Source organism: Giraffa tippelskirchi, chromosome 5, assembly GCF_054371585.1.
Source record: "Giraffa tippelskirchi isolate mGirTip1 chromosome 5, T2T-mGirTip1v1.2.pri, whole genome shotgun sequence".
Lineage (NCBI taxonomy): Eukaryota > Metazoa > Chordata > Mammalia > Artiodactyla > Giraffidae > Giraffa > Giraffa tippelskirchi.
In genome coordinates this window covers 16,221,627-16,240,858 of record NC_137279.1, presented here as the reverse complement: position 1 = coordinate 16,240,858, position 19,232 = coordinate 16,221,627, and the positions used below count along the sequence as shown (strand labels likewise).

Here is a 19,232-nt window from a genome sequence, read left to right as displayed (position 1 = left end):
GAATTCTGTGAGCCGCACATAACAGAGAAGCATTCATGTTCCGCCGCAGTCTGTACTTGACTCCAGTTCTGAGACAGGAACGGTTTCTCCCCTACTCAGAGAAATTAGAAATACTTCACCATGGAGGAGGCTGACGCAGAATTCCTTGGCTTGACCCTGATTGAACAGAGGCTGGATTCTCATTGTCCGGGCTGTGATCCCTTCCTCATCTATCAGTCCCTTGGCCACATGCACTGTAGGGTTCAGAGCAGGAAGTATTAGTTAACTTTGTGTGCTTGGTTCTGAACATCTGCACTTGAGTCTTTTTGTTTATGGAAGGAATGTGGCAGCAAGGGGTGAGGGTGGGAGGCAGCAGAACATTCAGAAGCTAAATATTTTCTTGAGGGTGTGTATATCCAGGGTTGGTCTTCATGTGCGTGAAGGCAAGGTGAAGGGGGAAGACCTTCTAGCTGTGTAGTGGCTGGGATACTTTCCAGACAAGATCTTACTGATTTTCTTCATTGCTTGGCGTGGCTCTTTAACTTTGAAGTCATATTGTCTACTTTCATGTGCCACCACATTATGAAGATAGTATAGTAGCTGTTATTGGACTGGAAAAATGGAGACCTAGTCCTCTTTTTCTGTTAAATGGCAGATGAATGAGACCTCTTGCTCTGTCTACTGTGAAATGAGTAGGATGGACAGATAAGGAGCAGGGAAGTATATTGAGAGAGAGAGTGTGTGTGTGGGAACAAGCACATGGCAGGTCTCAACTGTAGTTGGTTAATGAAATAAAAACTAGCTCCTAAGTTTTCAATTCTTGATTATTCATGATTACAGGTAGCTCCAGATAACACAGAATATTCAAGCCATGACTGTTCCACTCCACTTTTTGTATTTACTTTCTTATTTGTTTATTTTTGGGGCCACACCTCGCATGCAGGATCTTAGTTCCCTGACCAGGGATCAAACCTGTGCTGCCTGCAGTGGCAGTGTGGAGTCTTAACCACTGGACTCCCAAGGAAATCCTTGAAGTAACATCAGTCTTCCTGCACTGTCCATCCATCACACCTGTACAGTGGGAGCTAAGTGCTTCTCTGGAAAGTCACACCTCCTCGCAGTTGTCCATGCCCTTACCTGGCAGCCTTGTCTCTGTCCCGCATGTCTTCTTTCTCTCCCGTTAGCCTTCTGCTAGTTTCTTTCTGTCAGGGCTCTTCATTCTCTCCAGATATTCCCCACCTAACATTGTCTACAGACTTTGCCCTCAGCCCCTTAGCAGGTACCCTTGATTGTCACTGCACAGAAAAAATAGTCATCGGTTCGAATGCTTTCAACTTCCGTCCGTTAAAGCCTGCTGAGTCCCTTGCATCTACACTCAGGTGGAAACAAGCTGCAGGTCTCCTCCTGTATGGAGCCGGTCCTTTCACAGTGCTGAATCACATTCCTGTTTCCCAGCCTCGTTTCCACAGTCTTTCCCTTTCTGCTGACTGGAGCACGACAGCAATATCTCCTTGTATCTTCTGTCACCTAAACAGGAGGCATCTTCCCCTGGCCCTGTCCTCCTCCAACCATCGTGGTCGTCTCTTTCTCCTCCACTTTATCGAGATATCAGACCAGGTTCGCTGCACTCACTGTGTCTACATTTCCACCTCCTATCTGCCATGGGTTCTCAGTTCCAGTTCAGTAAGATCCCTGCCAGCGGACTATCCTCACTAAGCACAGCAGTGACCTCTTTGTGGCTTGAAGCCAGTGGATGCCTCTTAGTCATTATCTTCCTTGATTCACTCAGCAGATTTAAACACCATTGATTATTTATTTCTCTCTTGGCTTCCATGATGCTTGTACTCTCTGACTTGCCCTCCTCCCTCTGGTCTTCATAGTCCCCTCTGTCACTTCTTCTGGCTGTGCTTTAAATGTTGATGCTCTTCAGCATGATCCCGAAAGTCAGCTCTCTCCTCACTCAACACTCCTGCCCTCTTTGGTCGCAATCATGGCCACGTCTTCATTATCCAACTGCAGGCAAATGAGTCCTAGATCTTCTTTTAACTTTTGAAAACACTAAAAAAAAATTTTTTTCTTGGCCACACTGTGGGGCATGTGGGATCTTAGTTCCCCTACCAGGGATTGAACCCGTGCCCCCTGCATTGGAAGTGTGGAGTCTTAACTGCTGAACCACCAGGGAAGTCTTTGAATCCCAATCTGTATCTCCATCTTAGATGTCTCTCTTGGGCCTTCAGATCATTCACATCCAACTCCCTACCAGATGTTCTTCTCTTGTCTTGGTGACCATAGACACCTTAAATCTTGTGTATCCAAGATAGAACACATCTCTTGATTGTGCCCTCCACTCCAGCCTCCAGTTTTGCTGAACCTCCTCTGTTATCTATTTCAGTGGATGGTATGGTATGTCTCTCCATTTGGTTGTTTTTAAACTAAGAAACTGAATGTTATCCTTAATCCTGCTGCCTTGTGGAACACATAGAAGGAACTTCAGCAGTGAAACTGACTGTCAATAGAGTAAAAGTAGAGAAGGCTATCAGAAATGACTTCTGCCTCCCTCCATCAGTTACCAAATTATTATTGATGTTGAGGTCTGCTAACTACGTGTCTGAGAGACTGAGCATGCACACACACAATGGCGTGTCACCGAAGTCCATTCATCTCCCTCCATTCCAGCTGTCCCGGTACTGAGTTCAGCCACTGTTAGCCAGGATTACTGCCACATCTTTCTCACTGTTCTTCCCACCAACTGTCCTGTCCCTTCTAACCTAATTTCCACACAGTGGCCAGAATGATCTTTCTAAAAATCAAACCTGATCATCCATTTCCTGACGTAAATCCCTCAGTGGCTTGTCAGTGGGCGTTGAAGTTGCTCTTTGGCATGGCCTCAGGCCCAGCATGCTGTGCTTGCTAGCTGCCTATCTCCAGCCACCCTACCCAAGCCTAGCTGTACTCCACCCCTCTCTGTCCTCTCGTCTTTCATACATCCTGTTCCATCTGCCTGGACGACTAGTCTCTATTGGCCTAGCTAATCCCTCTGCATTTCTCAGGTATTGGGTTTAGATGTCACTTCCTCTCAAAAATGTTTCTTGACCTCACAAATGTGGATGAGGTGACGTCCCTCCAGGCTCCCCAAACCTCATGTCCTTCTCCGTCGTGGCACTCATCGCATGGAATTGCAGTGGTCGGCATCCACGGCTGGGCTGGCGGCAACACCGAAGATCATCTTGTGTGCATCTTGTCGTGTAGAATGTGGGAGCCTCCTTTCCAGATAGCCACAGACTGCCACCTCTTTCAACCATAGCTAAAAGTTAGAATGAAAAAAGCAGCTCTGAAAATGAGGTTTGGGGAGACAGGGCCAGTGCCAGCAAGCTAGGCTGCTTCAGAGCTTAATGCTAGCAGAGTTGCTTTTCTGATGTTCTGTGCCGACACTGAGTGACCACATATTCCTGTTTCTTTCAGCGTTTGGCTTTGTGGTGCAAATGTTTGTCTGGGACACTGGATACCCAGATCCATTTTACTTTCTCTCCTTTGATCCATCTTCCTGCAGATTGGGTTGCTAAAGAACAATGAAATGACAGAAATGTAGACAGGATAGAAAAGCAAGGGTAATCTGTAATCCAAAGATTAGTGAGTAAGCCTTTGAACATCCCAAGCCACATACTCATGAGTAACTAAATTGTTTTACCATTCCAGAATGTTTTAGATAGTCTCTGGAATTCCATTGATACTGTATTATAACCTCGCCCTCATTCACAGGTGAGGTCTTTACATTTTTGACACAGTAAAGAGATACAGGTTCAACTTGTATTCTTTTAACAGGAGTGTAGTAAGCTGTATTTGCATGACCTGTGTCCAAAGTGTGGTACTGCTTCCTAGGTAGAAGGTCCAGGTTTGTGTTATATTCTTTGGCAACTGTACTGGGAGGCCCTTGTGCAATCAGGCTCTTGTGTGTGAACATCTCCAGGATCCTAGTTCAGGAATTCTGTTCTGTACTCTGTTATAATAATGCTTTCTATTTGTATGCTTCTGCTGTTTAGTTGCTAAGTCATGTCCAACTCTTTGTGACCCCATAGACTCTAGCCCACCAAGCTCCATGGGATTTTCCATGGCAAGAATACTGGAGTGTGTTGCCATTTCCATCTCCAGAGGACCTTCCCGACCCAGGGATCAAACCCAGATCTCATGCTTGGCAGGCAGATTCTTTACCACTGAGCCACCTCTGATAATGGTACTGAGAAACAAGTCAGCGGGCCTAGTGTTCAACGGACATAATGCTACCGAAAACCTGAAAGCCTTAGCATTTACATCTCAGACTTGATTGAAGAGACAATTGTCTTTAAGCTACAATTTCATGATTATATATACAATTATATATATAAACATATATATACAATTTCATGACTATATATAAAATTCAGGATATTTATATTATGCAAACTCTGTATACAATTTTATAACATATAATCAAGTATATGCAGATATGCAGAATCTTAGTTTGACCTTCCAACAACTCTTCAAGATAAGTGGCTCAGGGATCATCACTCTCATTTTTTTTGTTTATTTTTGAAAAAAATTTATTGATATATAGTTGATTTACAATGTTGTATTAATTTCTGCTATACAGCATGGTGATTCAGTTATATATGTATTTTCTTTTTCATATTCTTTTCCACTGTGGTTTCTCACAGGATATTGAATATAGTTCCGTGTGCTATAAGTAGGACCTTGTTATTTATCCATTCTATACGTAATAGTTTGCATTTGCTAATCCAAAACTCTGAATCTTTTCCTCCCCAACCCCCACCTCCCCCTTGGCAACCACAAGTCTGTTCTCTGTGTCTGTATCATCCTCATTTCTACAGAGGAGAAAGTGATGGAGAAAGTACTAGAGATCCCACAGCTAGTAATTGAGGAGTCAGGATCTGTACTCAGGTCTTGCAGTGCCCAGTCCTGTGTTTTTTTCCTTCATTCATACATCTTTATGTTCAAGATCTTATGTGCGTGAATGCGTTTCATGTATGTGGGTACAGTACAGTCAGACCCGTCTTTTAAGATCTGGACCATAGAGTCAGGTTTGGCTCATCTAATCAGTTTTATCATGGATAAAGCTGACTTGAGGAAGAGAGCCTGGACGCACAGCCTACACTTCCCCACCCAAGTTGAACTCACCCACTCAGTCCTGGATGGAGGAGCCCGGTGGCAGCAGGCCTCTGGCACCCGGCAGAGGAGGGGCACTCTGAGGAGCGAGGGAGAGGAGAGAGTTGAGGAGATTGCAGGCCACACACGAGCATCACGCCTCCCCGGGGGTCAGTGGGTGTGAGGAAGTGAGACAATGGTAGAAGTCTCTCCTCAACACTTGTGAGAGTGCAGGAACTCCTCCGCTGCGGGTCCTGGAGGAGGGCTCTTCCTGTGAAGTTGATTCCCACAGAAGAGACCCCCTGTGTCTGACACATCTTGTCCCCCAGAGTGTACAGCCTGGGACTGAGCAGGTAGCTGTGCCCGAGAAACCCTTCTTGACAAAAACTGATGGGAAGACCCATTTGTGAATGAATGGCATTTAAAACCAGTTAAACATTATCTTTTCTTTTTTTTTTTAAATTATTTTAATTGGAGGCTGATTACAGTATTGTGGTGGTTTCTGCCATACTGCACAGTATCTTTGTTACCCACCTGAAGCCCTGCTGGCCAGCACCCACGCTGGCCCAGCCGTCAAACCGTGCAGACCCAGTGACCCGGCTCCCAGAGGGATGACAGCCTGTTGGCTCCTGCCCTTGCTGTTCCCTGCTCGGCACTCATGTCCCATATAGTCTCTTTTGAATGCAGCTTTTTTAAACTGCCTTTCTCTTCTCTGTCTCTCTCTCTCTCTGTGTTTGTCTTTGTTCAGCTACTGGAGAAATTTTTTTTCTTCTTTCCTACTCAACTCCTGACCTTATCTCTCAAATATCTCTTCCTGAGCCTGGTAAAGAAAGAAAGAATAGTCCTGATGATACTCTTCTGGCCTCAAGAAGAGAAATTAAAATGAATAAAGAATGAGTTTTTGAAAATCTTGGTAATACCCAGAAGGAAGCTAGCAAATATTTTCTTTTCTTTTAATTGAGCTTTTGTAGAAGTAACAGCATTGAGGATAAAATGCAGTTTTTCACTTAATTTTACTTTCATTTCACAGTATAAGTACATAATATATACTGTCATTTTTCATGGGAAGCAAAATTTCAACAGCACACATCATAAATGGGCTTTTATGAGCCAGCTTCTGAGCCCCGCTATAACGCATATCTGTGGGAAAGCATGCACTGTTTCCAGGCTGAGAATGGCCTGTTTGGCACAGCCAACATGTAGTGCGTTCTGGAACCCTCTCAGTCTGGCGTGCACAGGGTAGTTTGTATCCTCTTTCTTTGTCGAGTTCCCAAGCAGAGTGGGAATAGAGGAGGGTTCTTCACTTCATGCACATGACTTAAAAACATCCACGTGTTCGCCCCAACAGGAAAAGCATTCGACATCACATACGTGCGCCTCAAGTTCCACACCAGCCGCCCGGAGAGCTTCGCCATTTACAAGCGCACGCGGGAAGATGGGCCCTGGCTCCCTTACCAGTACTACAGCGGCTCCTGCGAGAACACCTACGCGAAGGCAAACCGCGGCTTCATCCGGACGGGAGGCGACGAGCAGCAGGCCTTGTGCACAGATGAGTTCAGTGACATTTCCCCTCTCACCGGGGGCAACGTGGCCTTTTCAACCCTGGAAGGAAGGCCCAGCGCCTACAACTTCGACAACAGTCCTGTGCTGCAGGTAGGCACCCGGCGCTTGGCCTGGTAGCTGCTGACTTGTCCCACACGCAGGGCGCAGGAAGACCGTAACAGCGGGGCCCGCGGGCCCACTTTTGGAGTGACGGTCAGGACAGCTGGATTTTATTCTGCTCTCCCGTGTAGTCTTAACAAGTGAAGCAAAGTAGCTTCGTTCCTGCTGCCCCATTGATGTTTGTGCTTGTGTTTGCGTGCGCATGTATTCTGGGATGTAAACTTTACAGATATTTTAAAATGCCAAGCAATTTTAACTTGCGTCTCTGTACTTGCAGTGGAAATATTTTGCTTCTCTACCTTCCTTTTGAAGGAGGGTGTTTGAATGAATCTGCTGGGTTTTTGTTTTTGCTTTGTATCCTGTCTTACCTCTTTGATTTGACAAAATTAAAAAAAAAACAACTATCTTTTAATGTTGGCAAGAGGGAACAACTGAAACAAGATGTTTAAGAACTCGACCTTCCTTTGCTGTTTTTTAAAAAATTTTTATTTATTTTTGGCCATGCTGGGTCTTCATTGCTGCGTGGGCTCTTCTCTAGTTGTGATGAGTGGGGGCTACTCTTCATTGTGGTGCGCAGGCTTCTCACTGCACTGCCTTCTCTTGTTCCTGGGCATGGGCTCTAGTGCGTGCAGGCTTCAGTAGTTGCAGCACATGGGCTCAGTAGTTGCAGTTCCCAGGCTCTGGAGCACAGGTTCAATGTGCGCGTGCATTAGTTGCTTCGTGGCATGTGGGATCTTCCGGGATGAGGAATCGAACCCATGTCTCCTGCACTGGCAGGTGAATTCTTTATCACTGAGCCATCAGGGAAGCCCCCTTTATTATTGTACAAGGAAATTTTGGTTGTCTGGCACTGTTGCCAATCATTATGAAAACTCTTCATCACCTAAAGGCACTGGTTTTTATGATAAGATGTGAATTTAGCTACCCTGGTGAAGTGCTTAAGGATGGTGATAGAAACTTGTCCCCACGTGGCAATCGATTCAGCAATTTCTTTTTTCATAAATCCTGTGTGTGTGTTCCTTATACACTACAATTTGAAATCTTTCTGTATTGCTTAGATGTCTGTGACCTTTTCTTATGTTGATTTTGGAGAGGCGGATGAGTGTCCTGCCACCCCCAGCACATTCACACCGATCATAGATGCTTCCGTCATGTGGCTGAAGCTAACATCTAAAGGGGGACAGCCTATATTAATTTACTGTGACTGGATGTGGGTTTGCAAGTGCTACATATACTTTATGAAGAGCTATTGTGACTTCTAAGTAGGGAATGCCCCTGTTTTTCTGGGCGTTTTGCCTTTGTAGCCTCTCATTCTCTCTCTTTGGAATTTTTTATGTTCAAGGACTCTTTGTCTAACTTGGCTGTGTAACTTTGGACAGTGACAAAAGATGAGACTATATTCTGAGTCCAGTTCCTCCCTTCCATTGTACTTCTGTTGTTTGCTGGGGGATCATAAATCTTGATTTGGTGAACTCTGAGGGTTTTGGTGAGCAGTGAGTATGTTTTCAAAGGCCTTTCAGAAAATTTCTTTCAATGGCCGGAGGATGTATTCAAAATAAATGGCAGAAAGAATAACCAGCTTTGGTAGATGAAGAAACAGGAGACAGATTACCTAGGGGAGAAGTGATCTACAGATACTTTTTTTTTTTTTAATTTTTTAAAATTTATTTTTAATTGGAGGATAATTGCTTTACAATGTTGTGTGAGTTTCTGCTGTACAACAACATGAATCAGCTGTAAGTATACATATATCCTCTCCCTCATGAGCCTCCCTCCCAGCCGCCCTATCCCACTCCTGTAGGTCATCCCAGAGCTCTGAGCTGAGCTCCCTGTTCCATAGCAGCTCCCACTAGCTCTAGGTCATCCCAGAGCACTGAGCTGAGCTCCCTGTTCCATAGCAGCTCCCCACTAGCTCTAGGTCATCCCAGAGCACTGAGCTGAGCTCCCTGTTCCATAGCACCTCCCCACTAGCTCTAGGTCATCCCAGAGTGCTGAGCTGAGCTCCCTGTTCCATAGCAGCTCCCGCTAGCTCTCTGTGTTACGCGTGGTAGTGTATGTATGTCAATGCTACTCTCAATTCATCCTACCCTCTCTTTCCCCTGCTGTGTCCACAAGTCTAAGTTGATCAACTGGCATATGTGTCCTGGCTTTGATTCTTTCTACAAAAGTTATTATATTTTACTGTCCTGGAGAGGGACCATGTAGTCAGTAAGAAAAAGCAGTGAGGTAATGTGACTGTGGTTTTCTGGCCCCGTTGCTAACTGTATGCCTTGTTAGCTTGTCTTAAATCGGTTCCCCAGCTATAGGAGTTCTGATGTTTCTTACTCTTCATGCCTCAGAAACGCATAAGACTAAATGTGACAAAAGGCTGTGGGCATTCACAATAGATTTGGTCAGTTGGTAACATTATGCAGAAACATCAGTTATGTGTCTCTGGATGTAAGAGCCCTGACTCTGATACACAGCTGCCAAGGAAGGGTAACTGGTTTGACTGGTAGCGGATCTGACAGTGAGGACAGAGGCATTTGGCTCCTGCCCTCGTTGCTCCTTGCTCCTCCCTGTAAGAGTTGTGATCTCTCAGAAACCTTCCTGGTTTCAATGTTGAATATTGCTGAGCATGTAGTGATTTATAATTAGCATTTATTATAGCACTTACTATAGTGTGCCATAGTGTTCCAAGTGTTGTTCTTAGCCCTTTAGATACATTAAATATATTAACACATTTAACTCTCCCAATAACTGTATAAGGTAGACACTTGTATTATCTCCATTTTACAGATGAGGAATTAGAGGCCCGGAAAAGATAAAATCACTTGCCCCAAATTGCACTGTTTTTAGCCACTAAACTGGGATTCAAAGCCTAGAAAGTCTAGTTCTACAGTCTGTTTTCTTTAAGATGACCACCGTGAAAGAAAAGGTCTTAGATTCAGCTCTTGAGAAGCTTTATTCAAGAAAAGCTGTGATAAAGTTGAAGCCTGTCAAAGATACAAGCGCTTAACACAGAGATCTGTTCAGCTATTTACACTACAGACGACTAAAAGATTCCTGACATTGTGACCGTGAGTGGGAGCTGTTATTGGAGTTCCAAGTTTGGATATGGTGAAATCACCATCTCTTCTCCTTTCTAATTATACATGGAGGCTTCACGGAGATTAGCCTTGGTGAGCTCTCTATGTTGTTCTATCTGCCAGGTGTTTGGCATGGTGTAAGCAGTGATTCCTAATCAGGGGTGTGCCTCCCGGTCTCACGTGAAGCCTTCTGAAAACAGATGACTTCAGCTCTGCAACTTGCTTGTTAACGTCTCTGTAGGTGGTGCTGAGATGCATTCCCAGGAGAGAACTGAAAGTGGATGTGAAAAAAAAAAAAGAAAAAAAAAGAAAAAAAAAAAAGAAAGTGGATGTGGCGTCTTTGGATCATTATATGTAATATACCACTCTAAAACCTAATGGTTTTAAACAACCATGATTTCTTGTTTCTCATGATTCTGTATTGGCCTGAGGTCAGTCCCTGGCTGGTCAGCTGGAAGCTGGGTTTATCTTCTCTCCCTGTCATCTTGCCTTCTCAAGTAGGCTAGACTAGGCTTCTTCATGTGATTGTGAAAGTATTCAAGAGGGTAAGTCCCAGTGCACACATATATATCAATCCTCTGCTTGTGTCACACACATTCACTGATGTCTCTTTGGCCAGAGCAAGTCATTTGCCCACCTAGAATCAGTGTGGAAAGGGACTTCACAGGGCTTGGACACTGGCAGACATGATTCCTCGGGATCATTGTTATAATTACCCCAGATGTAAAATCTGACTAAAATTAGCTCAATGAAAGGGTGTTTATTATAAGCACTCAGTTCAGTTCAGTCGCTCAGTCATGTCCGACTCTTTGCGACCCCATGAACTGCAGCATGCCAGGCCGCCCTGTCCATCACTAACTCCCTAAGTCCTCCCAAACCCATGTCCATCGAGTAGGTGATGGCATCCAGCCATCTCATCCTCTGTCGTCCCCTTCTCCTCCTGCCCTCAATCTTTCCCAGCATCAGGGTCTTTTCCAGTGAGTCAGCTTTTCGCATCAGGTGGCCAAAGTATTGGAGTTTCGGCTTCAACATCAGTCCTTCCAATGAACACCCAGCCCAGGGCTAATCTCCTTTAGGATGGACTGGTTGGATCTCCTTGCAGTCCAAGGGACTCTCAAGAGTCTTCTCCAACACCACAGTTCAAAAGCATCAATTCTTTGGCACTCAGCTTTCTTTATAGTCCAACTCTCACATCCATACATGACCACTGGAAAAACCATAGCCTTGATGAGACGGACCTTTGTTGGCAAAGTAATGTCTCTGCTTTTTAATATGCTGTCTAGGTTGGTCATAACTTTTCTTCCAAGGAGTAAGCATCTTTTAATTTCATGGCTGCAGTCACCATCTGCAGTGATTTTGGAGCCCAGAAAAATAAAGTCAGCCACTGTTTCCATTGTTTCCGCATCTATCTGCCATGAAGTGATGGGACCAGATGCCATGGTCTTAATTTTCTGAATGTTGAGCTTTAAGCCAACTTTTTCACTCTCCTCTTTCACCTTCATCAAGAGGCTCTTTAGTTCTTCACTTTCTGCCATAAGGGTGGTGTCATCTGCATATCTGAGGTTATTGGTATTTCTCCTGGCAATCTTGATTCCAGCTTGTGCTTCCTCCAGCCCAGCGTTTCTCATGATGTACTTTGCATATAAGTTAAATAAGCAGGGTGACAATATACAGCCTTGACGTACTCCTTTTCCTATTTGGAACCAGTCTGTTGTTCCATGTCCAGTTCGAACTGTTGCTTTCTGACCTGCATACAGGTTTCTCAAGAGGCAGGTCAGATGGTCTGGTATTCTCAACTCTTTCAGAGTTTTCCACAGTTTATTGTGATCCACACAGTCAAAGGCTTTGGCATAGTCAATGAAGCAGAAATAGATGTTTTTCTGGAACTCTCTTGCTTTTTCAATGATCCATCGGATGTTGGCAATTTGATCTCTGGTTCCTCTGCCTTTTCTAAAACCAGCTTGAACATCTGGAAGTTCAGATCTCATAAAACCTAGGGGAAAACTATGTAACTTTCCTTCTTGTCCTCTGCCGTTTATGGTATACCTGCCATCTTGATCAGTTGTAGTTTCTGCCAGTCTGCCCATTTGCTTGTTGTTCAGTGGCTAAGTCGTGTCCAACTCTTTGCCTTCCCGTGGACTGCAGCACACCAGGATTCCCTGTCCTTCACTATCTCCTTGAGTTTGCTCAAACTCATGTCCATTGAGTCAGTGATGCTATCTAACCATCTCATCCCTTGCCGGCCCCTTCTCTTCTTGCCCTCAACGTTTCCAAGCATCAGGGTTTTTTCCAGTGAGTCAGTTCTTCGCATCAGGTGGCCAAAGTATTGGAGCTTCAGCTTTAGCATCAGTCCTTCCAATGAATATTCAGGGTTGGTTTCCTTTAGGATTGACTGGTTTGATCTCCTTGCTGTCTAAAGGACTTTCAAGGGTCTTCTCCTTGGTCAATGTTAATCTGAGCACCAAGTATATGCTAACCAGCAGTTAAATGCAGTGAACAAAAACAAAAAATTCCTGCCCTGTGGAGCTTATAATCTGATGTGGCAGTGGTGGGGTAGGCAGGTGGTGGTGAAGGAAGCAGGCAATTTTAATGAAATAGTGATGGGAAATAGGACGTTGGAGGTAGTGGTGGTGGAGGCAGTTTTAGATAGAGTGGCCAGGGAAGGCCGCACAAGAAGCGACATTTGGGAAGGGTCAGGACCGAAGAGTACGTCTGATCGGCTCAGACCAGTGTAATGACTGATTGCTTTGTACTGGGGTGTGTCTCCCAGATCTGTCAGTAATGGGTCGGGGTAAGAGGGAAAGGGAGATGGAACAAGATGGGCAGGAGGAGGCAATGACCAGCATGTTGAATGCAGTTGGGGCGCTTTGTGAACTCTGTGTTGGCTTCTCTAGGCTGGCTTTGAGGTGTGGATGTAGAGTGGAGAGACGGGACATGTGTATTGAGTACCTAATGTATGCTGAGTATTGGGAAGTGTATTTCATTTAAGCCTTTCTACAGCCTTGTGAAGAAACTAATATTATTTCTGCCTTGGGGGATGCTAAGTGGTGAAGTAACAACTTAGATTAAAGAAGGAAAGAGTCAAGGAGAGAAATATAAGGAAATTAAAGGAAGTCTTACATGCCAGAAGAAGACATACGTTAAATGGTGCATTAACTGTTCAGAAGATTTTGTCACATACATGTCTTTCATCTTCAGTGCCTTTACCATCTTTTCTATGTTTTGGTTTTCTGACAGGAATGGGTAACTGCCACTGACATCAGAGTAACTCTCAATCGCCTGAACACTTTTGGAGATGAAGTGTTTAACGACCCCAAAGTTCTCAAATCCTATTATTATGCAATCTCTGATTTTGCTGTGGGTGGTAGGTAAGTAAGCCGTTAAATAACCTTGAAGGCCATAGAAGCTTTGGTGCTGAAGTGAATGTAGCCACTTGTTTACAACTGCATTAGTAATGTTGTTTAGATCTCATTATCCTGGAAACAAAGTAACTAGGTTTTCTAAAACCTTGTCCAATCAACACATCAGTGAATTCTTATTGAGCATTTAAGTGCAAAGCCCTACAACAGGCACTGTGAAGCTATTGAGGAAGTGTGGGACTGACACTCACCTTCTGAGAAGGACCTGACCTTCTAGGATCCTGCAGATGAATGAGGCAGGTGCAATGTGAACGCGTGAAAAGTTAAATGCTAGTACAGTCACATGCTTAGATAAAGATATGTCATATGTCAGAGGACTGTCAGGCTTACAGGACTGTCAGGCTAGAGAAGCAGATGGAATCGAAGCTTGGCCTCGAAGAATAGGCAGGGTTTAGATAGGGAGAGAGGATGTCTGGGTTGGATGCAGAAAGATGGACATGTCGTGAGCAAAAGTTTCGAGTTGGAAGAATCAAATCTCCTTCACAGGAGGAACATCTTACATGAATTTGTAGAGTTGTAAACCAGAGAGAGGTTGATAGCCAGAGACCTGAGACAGTGGGCCAAGAGTCTTGGGCTTACCTCTCCTTGTATCAGCCTATGAAGTCTCCAGAGCAGAAACATGATTTTTCTATGCTGTGTTCCTGGTATGGGATTGATGCTCTGAGAAAGCTGATGGAAACTGTAAGCAGTGGGAAATCAGGTACTCTTTTGGAGTAGGGCTCTGATATCAGAATAGTAGATTAGGAAGATGAGCTGCAGGCAGAGTGAAAGTAGAATATGATTGAGAGAATTTTATATTCCTGTTATGATACTGTCATCTAGGTGTTAGGTGACAAATGCCTGACATTGGGGTGGTGACAACAGGGTGGAAAGGAACACTTAGGTGCATTTTGTGAAGGAAGAGTTATCAGGATTTTAGTCAAAGAAGATTTGAAGGTTTAGTGATCAGAAGACTGGTGATACCAATTTATAACAATATAAACAGAGAAGATGAGCTCATTTGGCAAGATGGTGAGTTCAGTTATAAAATGTAAAGCTTTAAGTCTGGAGGACATTACATTTGTGTAGCAGTCAAGGACAGAAGCTTGAAAGAAAGAGGCAAGCTGGAGATGTAATTTGGGATTCATCCTAGTGCACTGTAGATATTTCAGAAGTGTCTGAGTGTATTATTAAGTGGTGCTTGAAGCTGTGGAACTGACTGCTGTCTTTAAAGAGCGAGTGAGGGGCATGGCAGGGCAGCAGATACTCACAGGGATTTCCACAAGTCCTTATTGTTTTAGTGCCTTCGTCTTAGGGATCCGTCAAGGATTCTTACCCCAAACAACCTGAGGGAGTGTCTACCAGAGATTCATATGGTGGTATCATGTCTGTCTCTTACTGTCTTCAGATCAGAATGCTTTAAAATCATGATGACAGATAACTGCTGACGTTTATTGACTTGTTATATGCCCATATAATCCTGGGCACATAAAAGCAGCAACCTCTTGATCTCAGTAACTCTATGAAATAGACATTATTCTCATCCTTATCTTACAGGTAAGGCACAGGTTAAGTTACATCTGTAAGTCATAGGCAGCCTGGCCTCAGAGTCCATGTTCTTTTCTTTTTTTTTTTTCAATTGCAGTCTAATTGCTTCACAATGTTAGGTTAGTTTCACTGCACACAGAATGAATCTGCCATATGTATACATCCGTGTTCTTGAAACACACACATTTCACTTCAGGAAAGGGTCCTACAGACGTCCTCAGAAATTGTCGGGGACTTTTCTTTTTTGTCCAGTTAATGCTCCAGCCCCTGTTAAATAAAGCTACTTTTTTTGGTCATAGTTTTTCTTCATAACTAAAAACACAGCCGTTACTTAATCTTGCTCCGTTCCTCAGTTTACAGTTGTGCTTGGTAAACTCAAAAACATTCGGAGGTTGCTTTTAATTCTCCGTGAACATCCTTTCTCTGTGTCCATGTCAGCGCTTTCTAGCTGTTTCTTCTTTTGAGCGTCTCTTCTCTCCCCAGGTGTAAATGTAACGGACACGCAAGCGAATGTGTGAAGAACGAGTTTGACAAGCTGGTGTGTAATTGCAAGCATAATACTTATGGCGTGGACTGTGAAAAGTGCCTTCCTTTCTTCAACGACCGGCCATGGAGGAGGGCAACTGCCGAGAGTGCCAGCGAGTGCCAGTGTAAGTACCCCGGATTTCCTTCTGCTGAGCTGTCTCGAGGACTTCAGGGGGGGCAGTGGGTGACTTCCTTTAGTCTTCCTTGAAAGGAAGAGCCTGCAAAGCAGTGCTTCTTCCGTAATTTGAGTGTGTAGATATATATATATATATATATATAACCTGCATGCACGTCAGAGGAAAATCATAGAAGCGTGGAATTGGCCATAAACATAAACTTGCAGGTTTTCTGTTTCCTTGAGGAGCATACTTAACAGAATGGGAGCAGCATGTTCAAAGTCTGGCCTTTTCCTTAGTTCTAAGTACTGAGCCGGTGTAGCCTACACTAAAACATGGTTTTTCTAGTCTTTTCTTTGTTGCTCTTTAAAATATTCTTCTTCCTTCCAATTCTTATTTCTTCAGACAAGCAAGGTTGTTGATTAACATTTGTCAGGTATGATGAGTAGTAGACTAAGACTACCATTCAAAAGATTGTTTATCAAAATTATTTTTTCTTTATCTCACTAAAGAGCAAAATACAGAGAATTTTCCTACTTCCCTTGTGCAGAGGCAAGAGGCTTTGAGAGGAAGAGTAGATCCTAGTACTCTTAGGAAGAGAGAAAATGAAAAAAGATTATATATTGTTTATTCCTTCATAAATGTCTTGGTTTATTCTGCAGAGATAGAGAAAGGAAACTTAGAAGAAAAATCGTGAACCGTGTAATCATGATTTGCCAAGGACTTAAAAAATAAGACACTTTTAAAGCAGCTATAACGTTCTTCTGTCCTTATAAATATTCCTTATCATACCTTCTTGGTAATAAAAGGAATAAGAAGGAAGATACTCTGAACTTGCAGGAATTATTGGCAGAAACCTTGAAAAGGCACCGGTATCTTGACTTAGGACTGTTTCCATTAGCTGCATACAGCACATTTTCTTATTTGTCTTTTCTTTTCTCAGCAAATCCCTGATTTTTAGGTAAGTTTGGTAGCCTCCTCCTCTGGTATTCCTAAGCACTTGAACTTCTCTGAGTCTTTTATTGAACTGTAACATCCAGTGTTAGAAGCTACATGACAAAGGCTGATAAAAAGTGATTTCTCCTAAGGTGTGACATCTAAGTAGATATATACATGTGTTTGAATGGTAATCTGCTTAATGATGTCATATTTTGAGTCTATCAAGGAACATTATGAGAAAAACGAGTGTAATATGCTTGCCAGCTTCTCACTGGCAGATGAACTGAATACAGCTAACAAGACTTTGATGAGGAGCTAAGTCGGTTTGCTTCCCTTGGAGGTCCCTTCAGCACCATGACCCCTCAGAGAGAGAAGTTCTTGGAGGGGGGACAGTACAACAGTATTGTCAGGGTGCTGGGGGTAGGGAAGAGAAGATGACAGCTGTCTTCTCTCTTCTCAGCTGGTGATGAAGGAGCTGCAGCGTCTGCTTTAGTGGTGGGTTAGGACAGTGTAGACATGGGGGTGCTTCTGCCTCATAGACTCCAGGCACCAGACCATTTAGGTGCTGTAAGCTGGGCTGATTGCGAGATAATCTAGGGAGGCTTGAGAGAAGAGAAAATGGCTAATGAAGAAGGGAATGGGAGCTTTTAAAATTACTTAACTCCCTAATTCTTGATGGTAGTGATTCAAGTTCCTAAAAAGTTTTCAAGTATAACACTATAAAAGAACTAATGGAAAGGCAAGGAGGAGAAAAAAATAGATATATTCAAAAATTTTTTAAAACAACAATTTCCTGCTCTATCTGAAATCAAATAAAATTTTATTTTTATTTAATGTTCAAAATACTGTCTGTACTTGGGGCAGAATCAATAATTTGAAAAAAATCATGTCAATATAAATATAATAAAGATTTTCAGTGACTGTAGATACTTAAAATATGGTTGTGCCCTGTAGGGACTATAGCTGCTTAACAGATGACCCATTTGGTACCACCGCTTCACAGTAGATAGAGGCATCTAGTGGGTCTAGATTTCCCTTCTAGTGGATTTACTTTCTAGTGCATCTAGATTTCCTGCTTCCTTTTACAGAGGTACGTATTGAACCCAATATGGCTCAGATCACCCCAGTCTCAGTATGCAAGTAATCTGGCATTTTGAAAGTTAGTGGCTAATGTATTTGAATTGTCTGAGCCCTAAAAAGGTAAACTGAAACCTGCGTATGAACTGATCCCTTGTGCTTGGACTTGGTATTAAAATGAAGGATAAAACTCAGAAAAATTGTAATTTGACTTGGCTTTTACTTGTACGTATACTACTATCTGGATTTTCCCAAGTACAGGAATTAGTTATATTTTAAAGTAAAAGTTACTCTGTTGTGTCTGACTCTTTGCGACCCCCTGGACAATACAGGCCAGAATACTGAAGTGGGTAGCCTTTCACTTCTCCAGGGGATCTTCCCAAGCCAGGGATCGAACCCAGATCTCCCACATTGCAGGTGGATTCTTTACCAGCTGAGCTACAAGGGAAGCCCAAGAATCCTGGAGTGGGTAGCCTATCCCTCCTTCAGGGGATCTTCCCAACCCAGGAATTGAACCGGGTTCTCCTGCATTGCAGGCAGATTCTTTACCAACTAACCTATGATGATACCATTTTTGATAAGGATGAACATTTCCTTGTAAGCTGATAACCTGACTATAAACCCTTTATTGATAGACATACTTTTTTCATTTTTTTTGAATGAGAAATGTATCTGGTAGTCATTCTTTTTCTACTACCACCTATCATGGCTCAGAGGTGAAGGATCCACCTGCAATGCAGGAGACACGGGTTCGATCCCTAGCTTGGGAAGATCCCCTGGAGGAGGAAATGGAAACCCACTCCAGTATTCTTGCTGGGGAAACGCCATGGACAGAGGGGGTTGCACGAGTTGGACCATGGGGTTGCAAGAGTTGAACATGACTTAGCATCTAAACCACCACCACCTCCACCATCTGTCATGGAGATGTGGGGAGTTACAGTTTGGTTTGAGTCTTCTAAAATGCTGTTTGTAAAGGAATGTGGATCTGACTCAACATCTTGGCCAACAGCCTGTGACTGCAATGGCCGATCGCAGGAATGCTACTTTGATCCTGAACTATACCGTTCCACGGGCCATGGTGGCCACTGTACCAACTGCCAGGACAACACAGACGGCCCCAAGTGTGAGAGGTGCCGGGAGAATTTCTTCCGCCTCGGAAACAGGGAAGCCTGCTCTCCCTGCCACTGTAGTCCTGTTGGTAAGTGACAGCCAGTGTCTGCTTCAGCCTGATGGGTTGGGAGACAAAATAAGCATTTCCTGTACCCCCAGGAAATAAAGCTTTGTTTCCTTAGGATTCGCCCAGGTTAAGTATAAAAGAGTGAATATTGTTATAACGTGTAAATGATTTGGCATCGGCCTCCACTGTCTTTAACCAGGTGGAGCCTTCAGATGATTTTCTGGTGTGTATAAAACTGGGGTTGGCCTGAGTACTGGTTTTATAAATAATTAGCAGTAAGATCATTGAGACCATTTGAACTTTGACTGTAAAAGTTTGGTTAGCTGCTCCGTGAGTTCTTCCTTGTTAATGATTTTGTTTAGTCTGACCTCCTTGGAGGGCTAAACTCCTGCAGCATATTGCTGTGTGTTCAGAGGAGCTGAGAGCTCTTAGTCTTCTACTTTTCCAGGAATTTGAACTTTATTTGCTGTTCCTGCCTGTATATACTTAAATTCTAGATACAGGCCCTAAGGAGCCTGTGCTTGTCCACATTGACTGATTTTGCATGCAGCTTATCTTGGGTACAGAGTTATTTGTTAGTATTTTTCAATAATTATGAGTAGAT

General features: G+C 43.6%; 1 protein-coding gene across 1 annotated transcript in view; it reads left to right on the top strand.

Moving 5' to 3' along the window:
* LAMC1 (laminin subunit gamma 1) overlaps positions 1–19,232 on the top strand; it is a 121,018-nt gene that overhangs the window by 67,728 nt on the left and 34,058 nt on the right. Inside the window, exons 2-5 of the mRNA XM_081492530.1 lie at positions 6,467–6,771; positions 13,086–13,216; positions 15,278–15,444; positions 18,461–18,649. Of these exons, the coding sequence (XP_081348656.1) occupies positions 6,467–6,771; positions 13,086–13,216; positions 15,278–15,444; positions 18,461–18,649 (792 nt within the window). The remainder of the gene's footprint in view (positions 1–6,466; positions 6,772–13,085; positions 13,217–15,277; positions 15,445–18,460; positions 18,650–19,232) is intronic.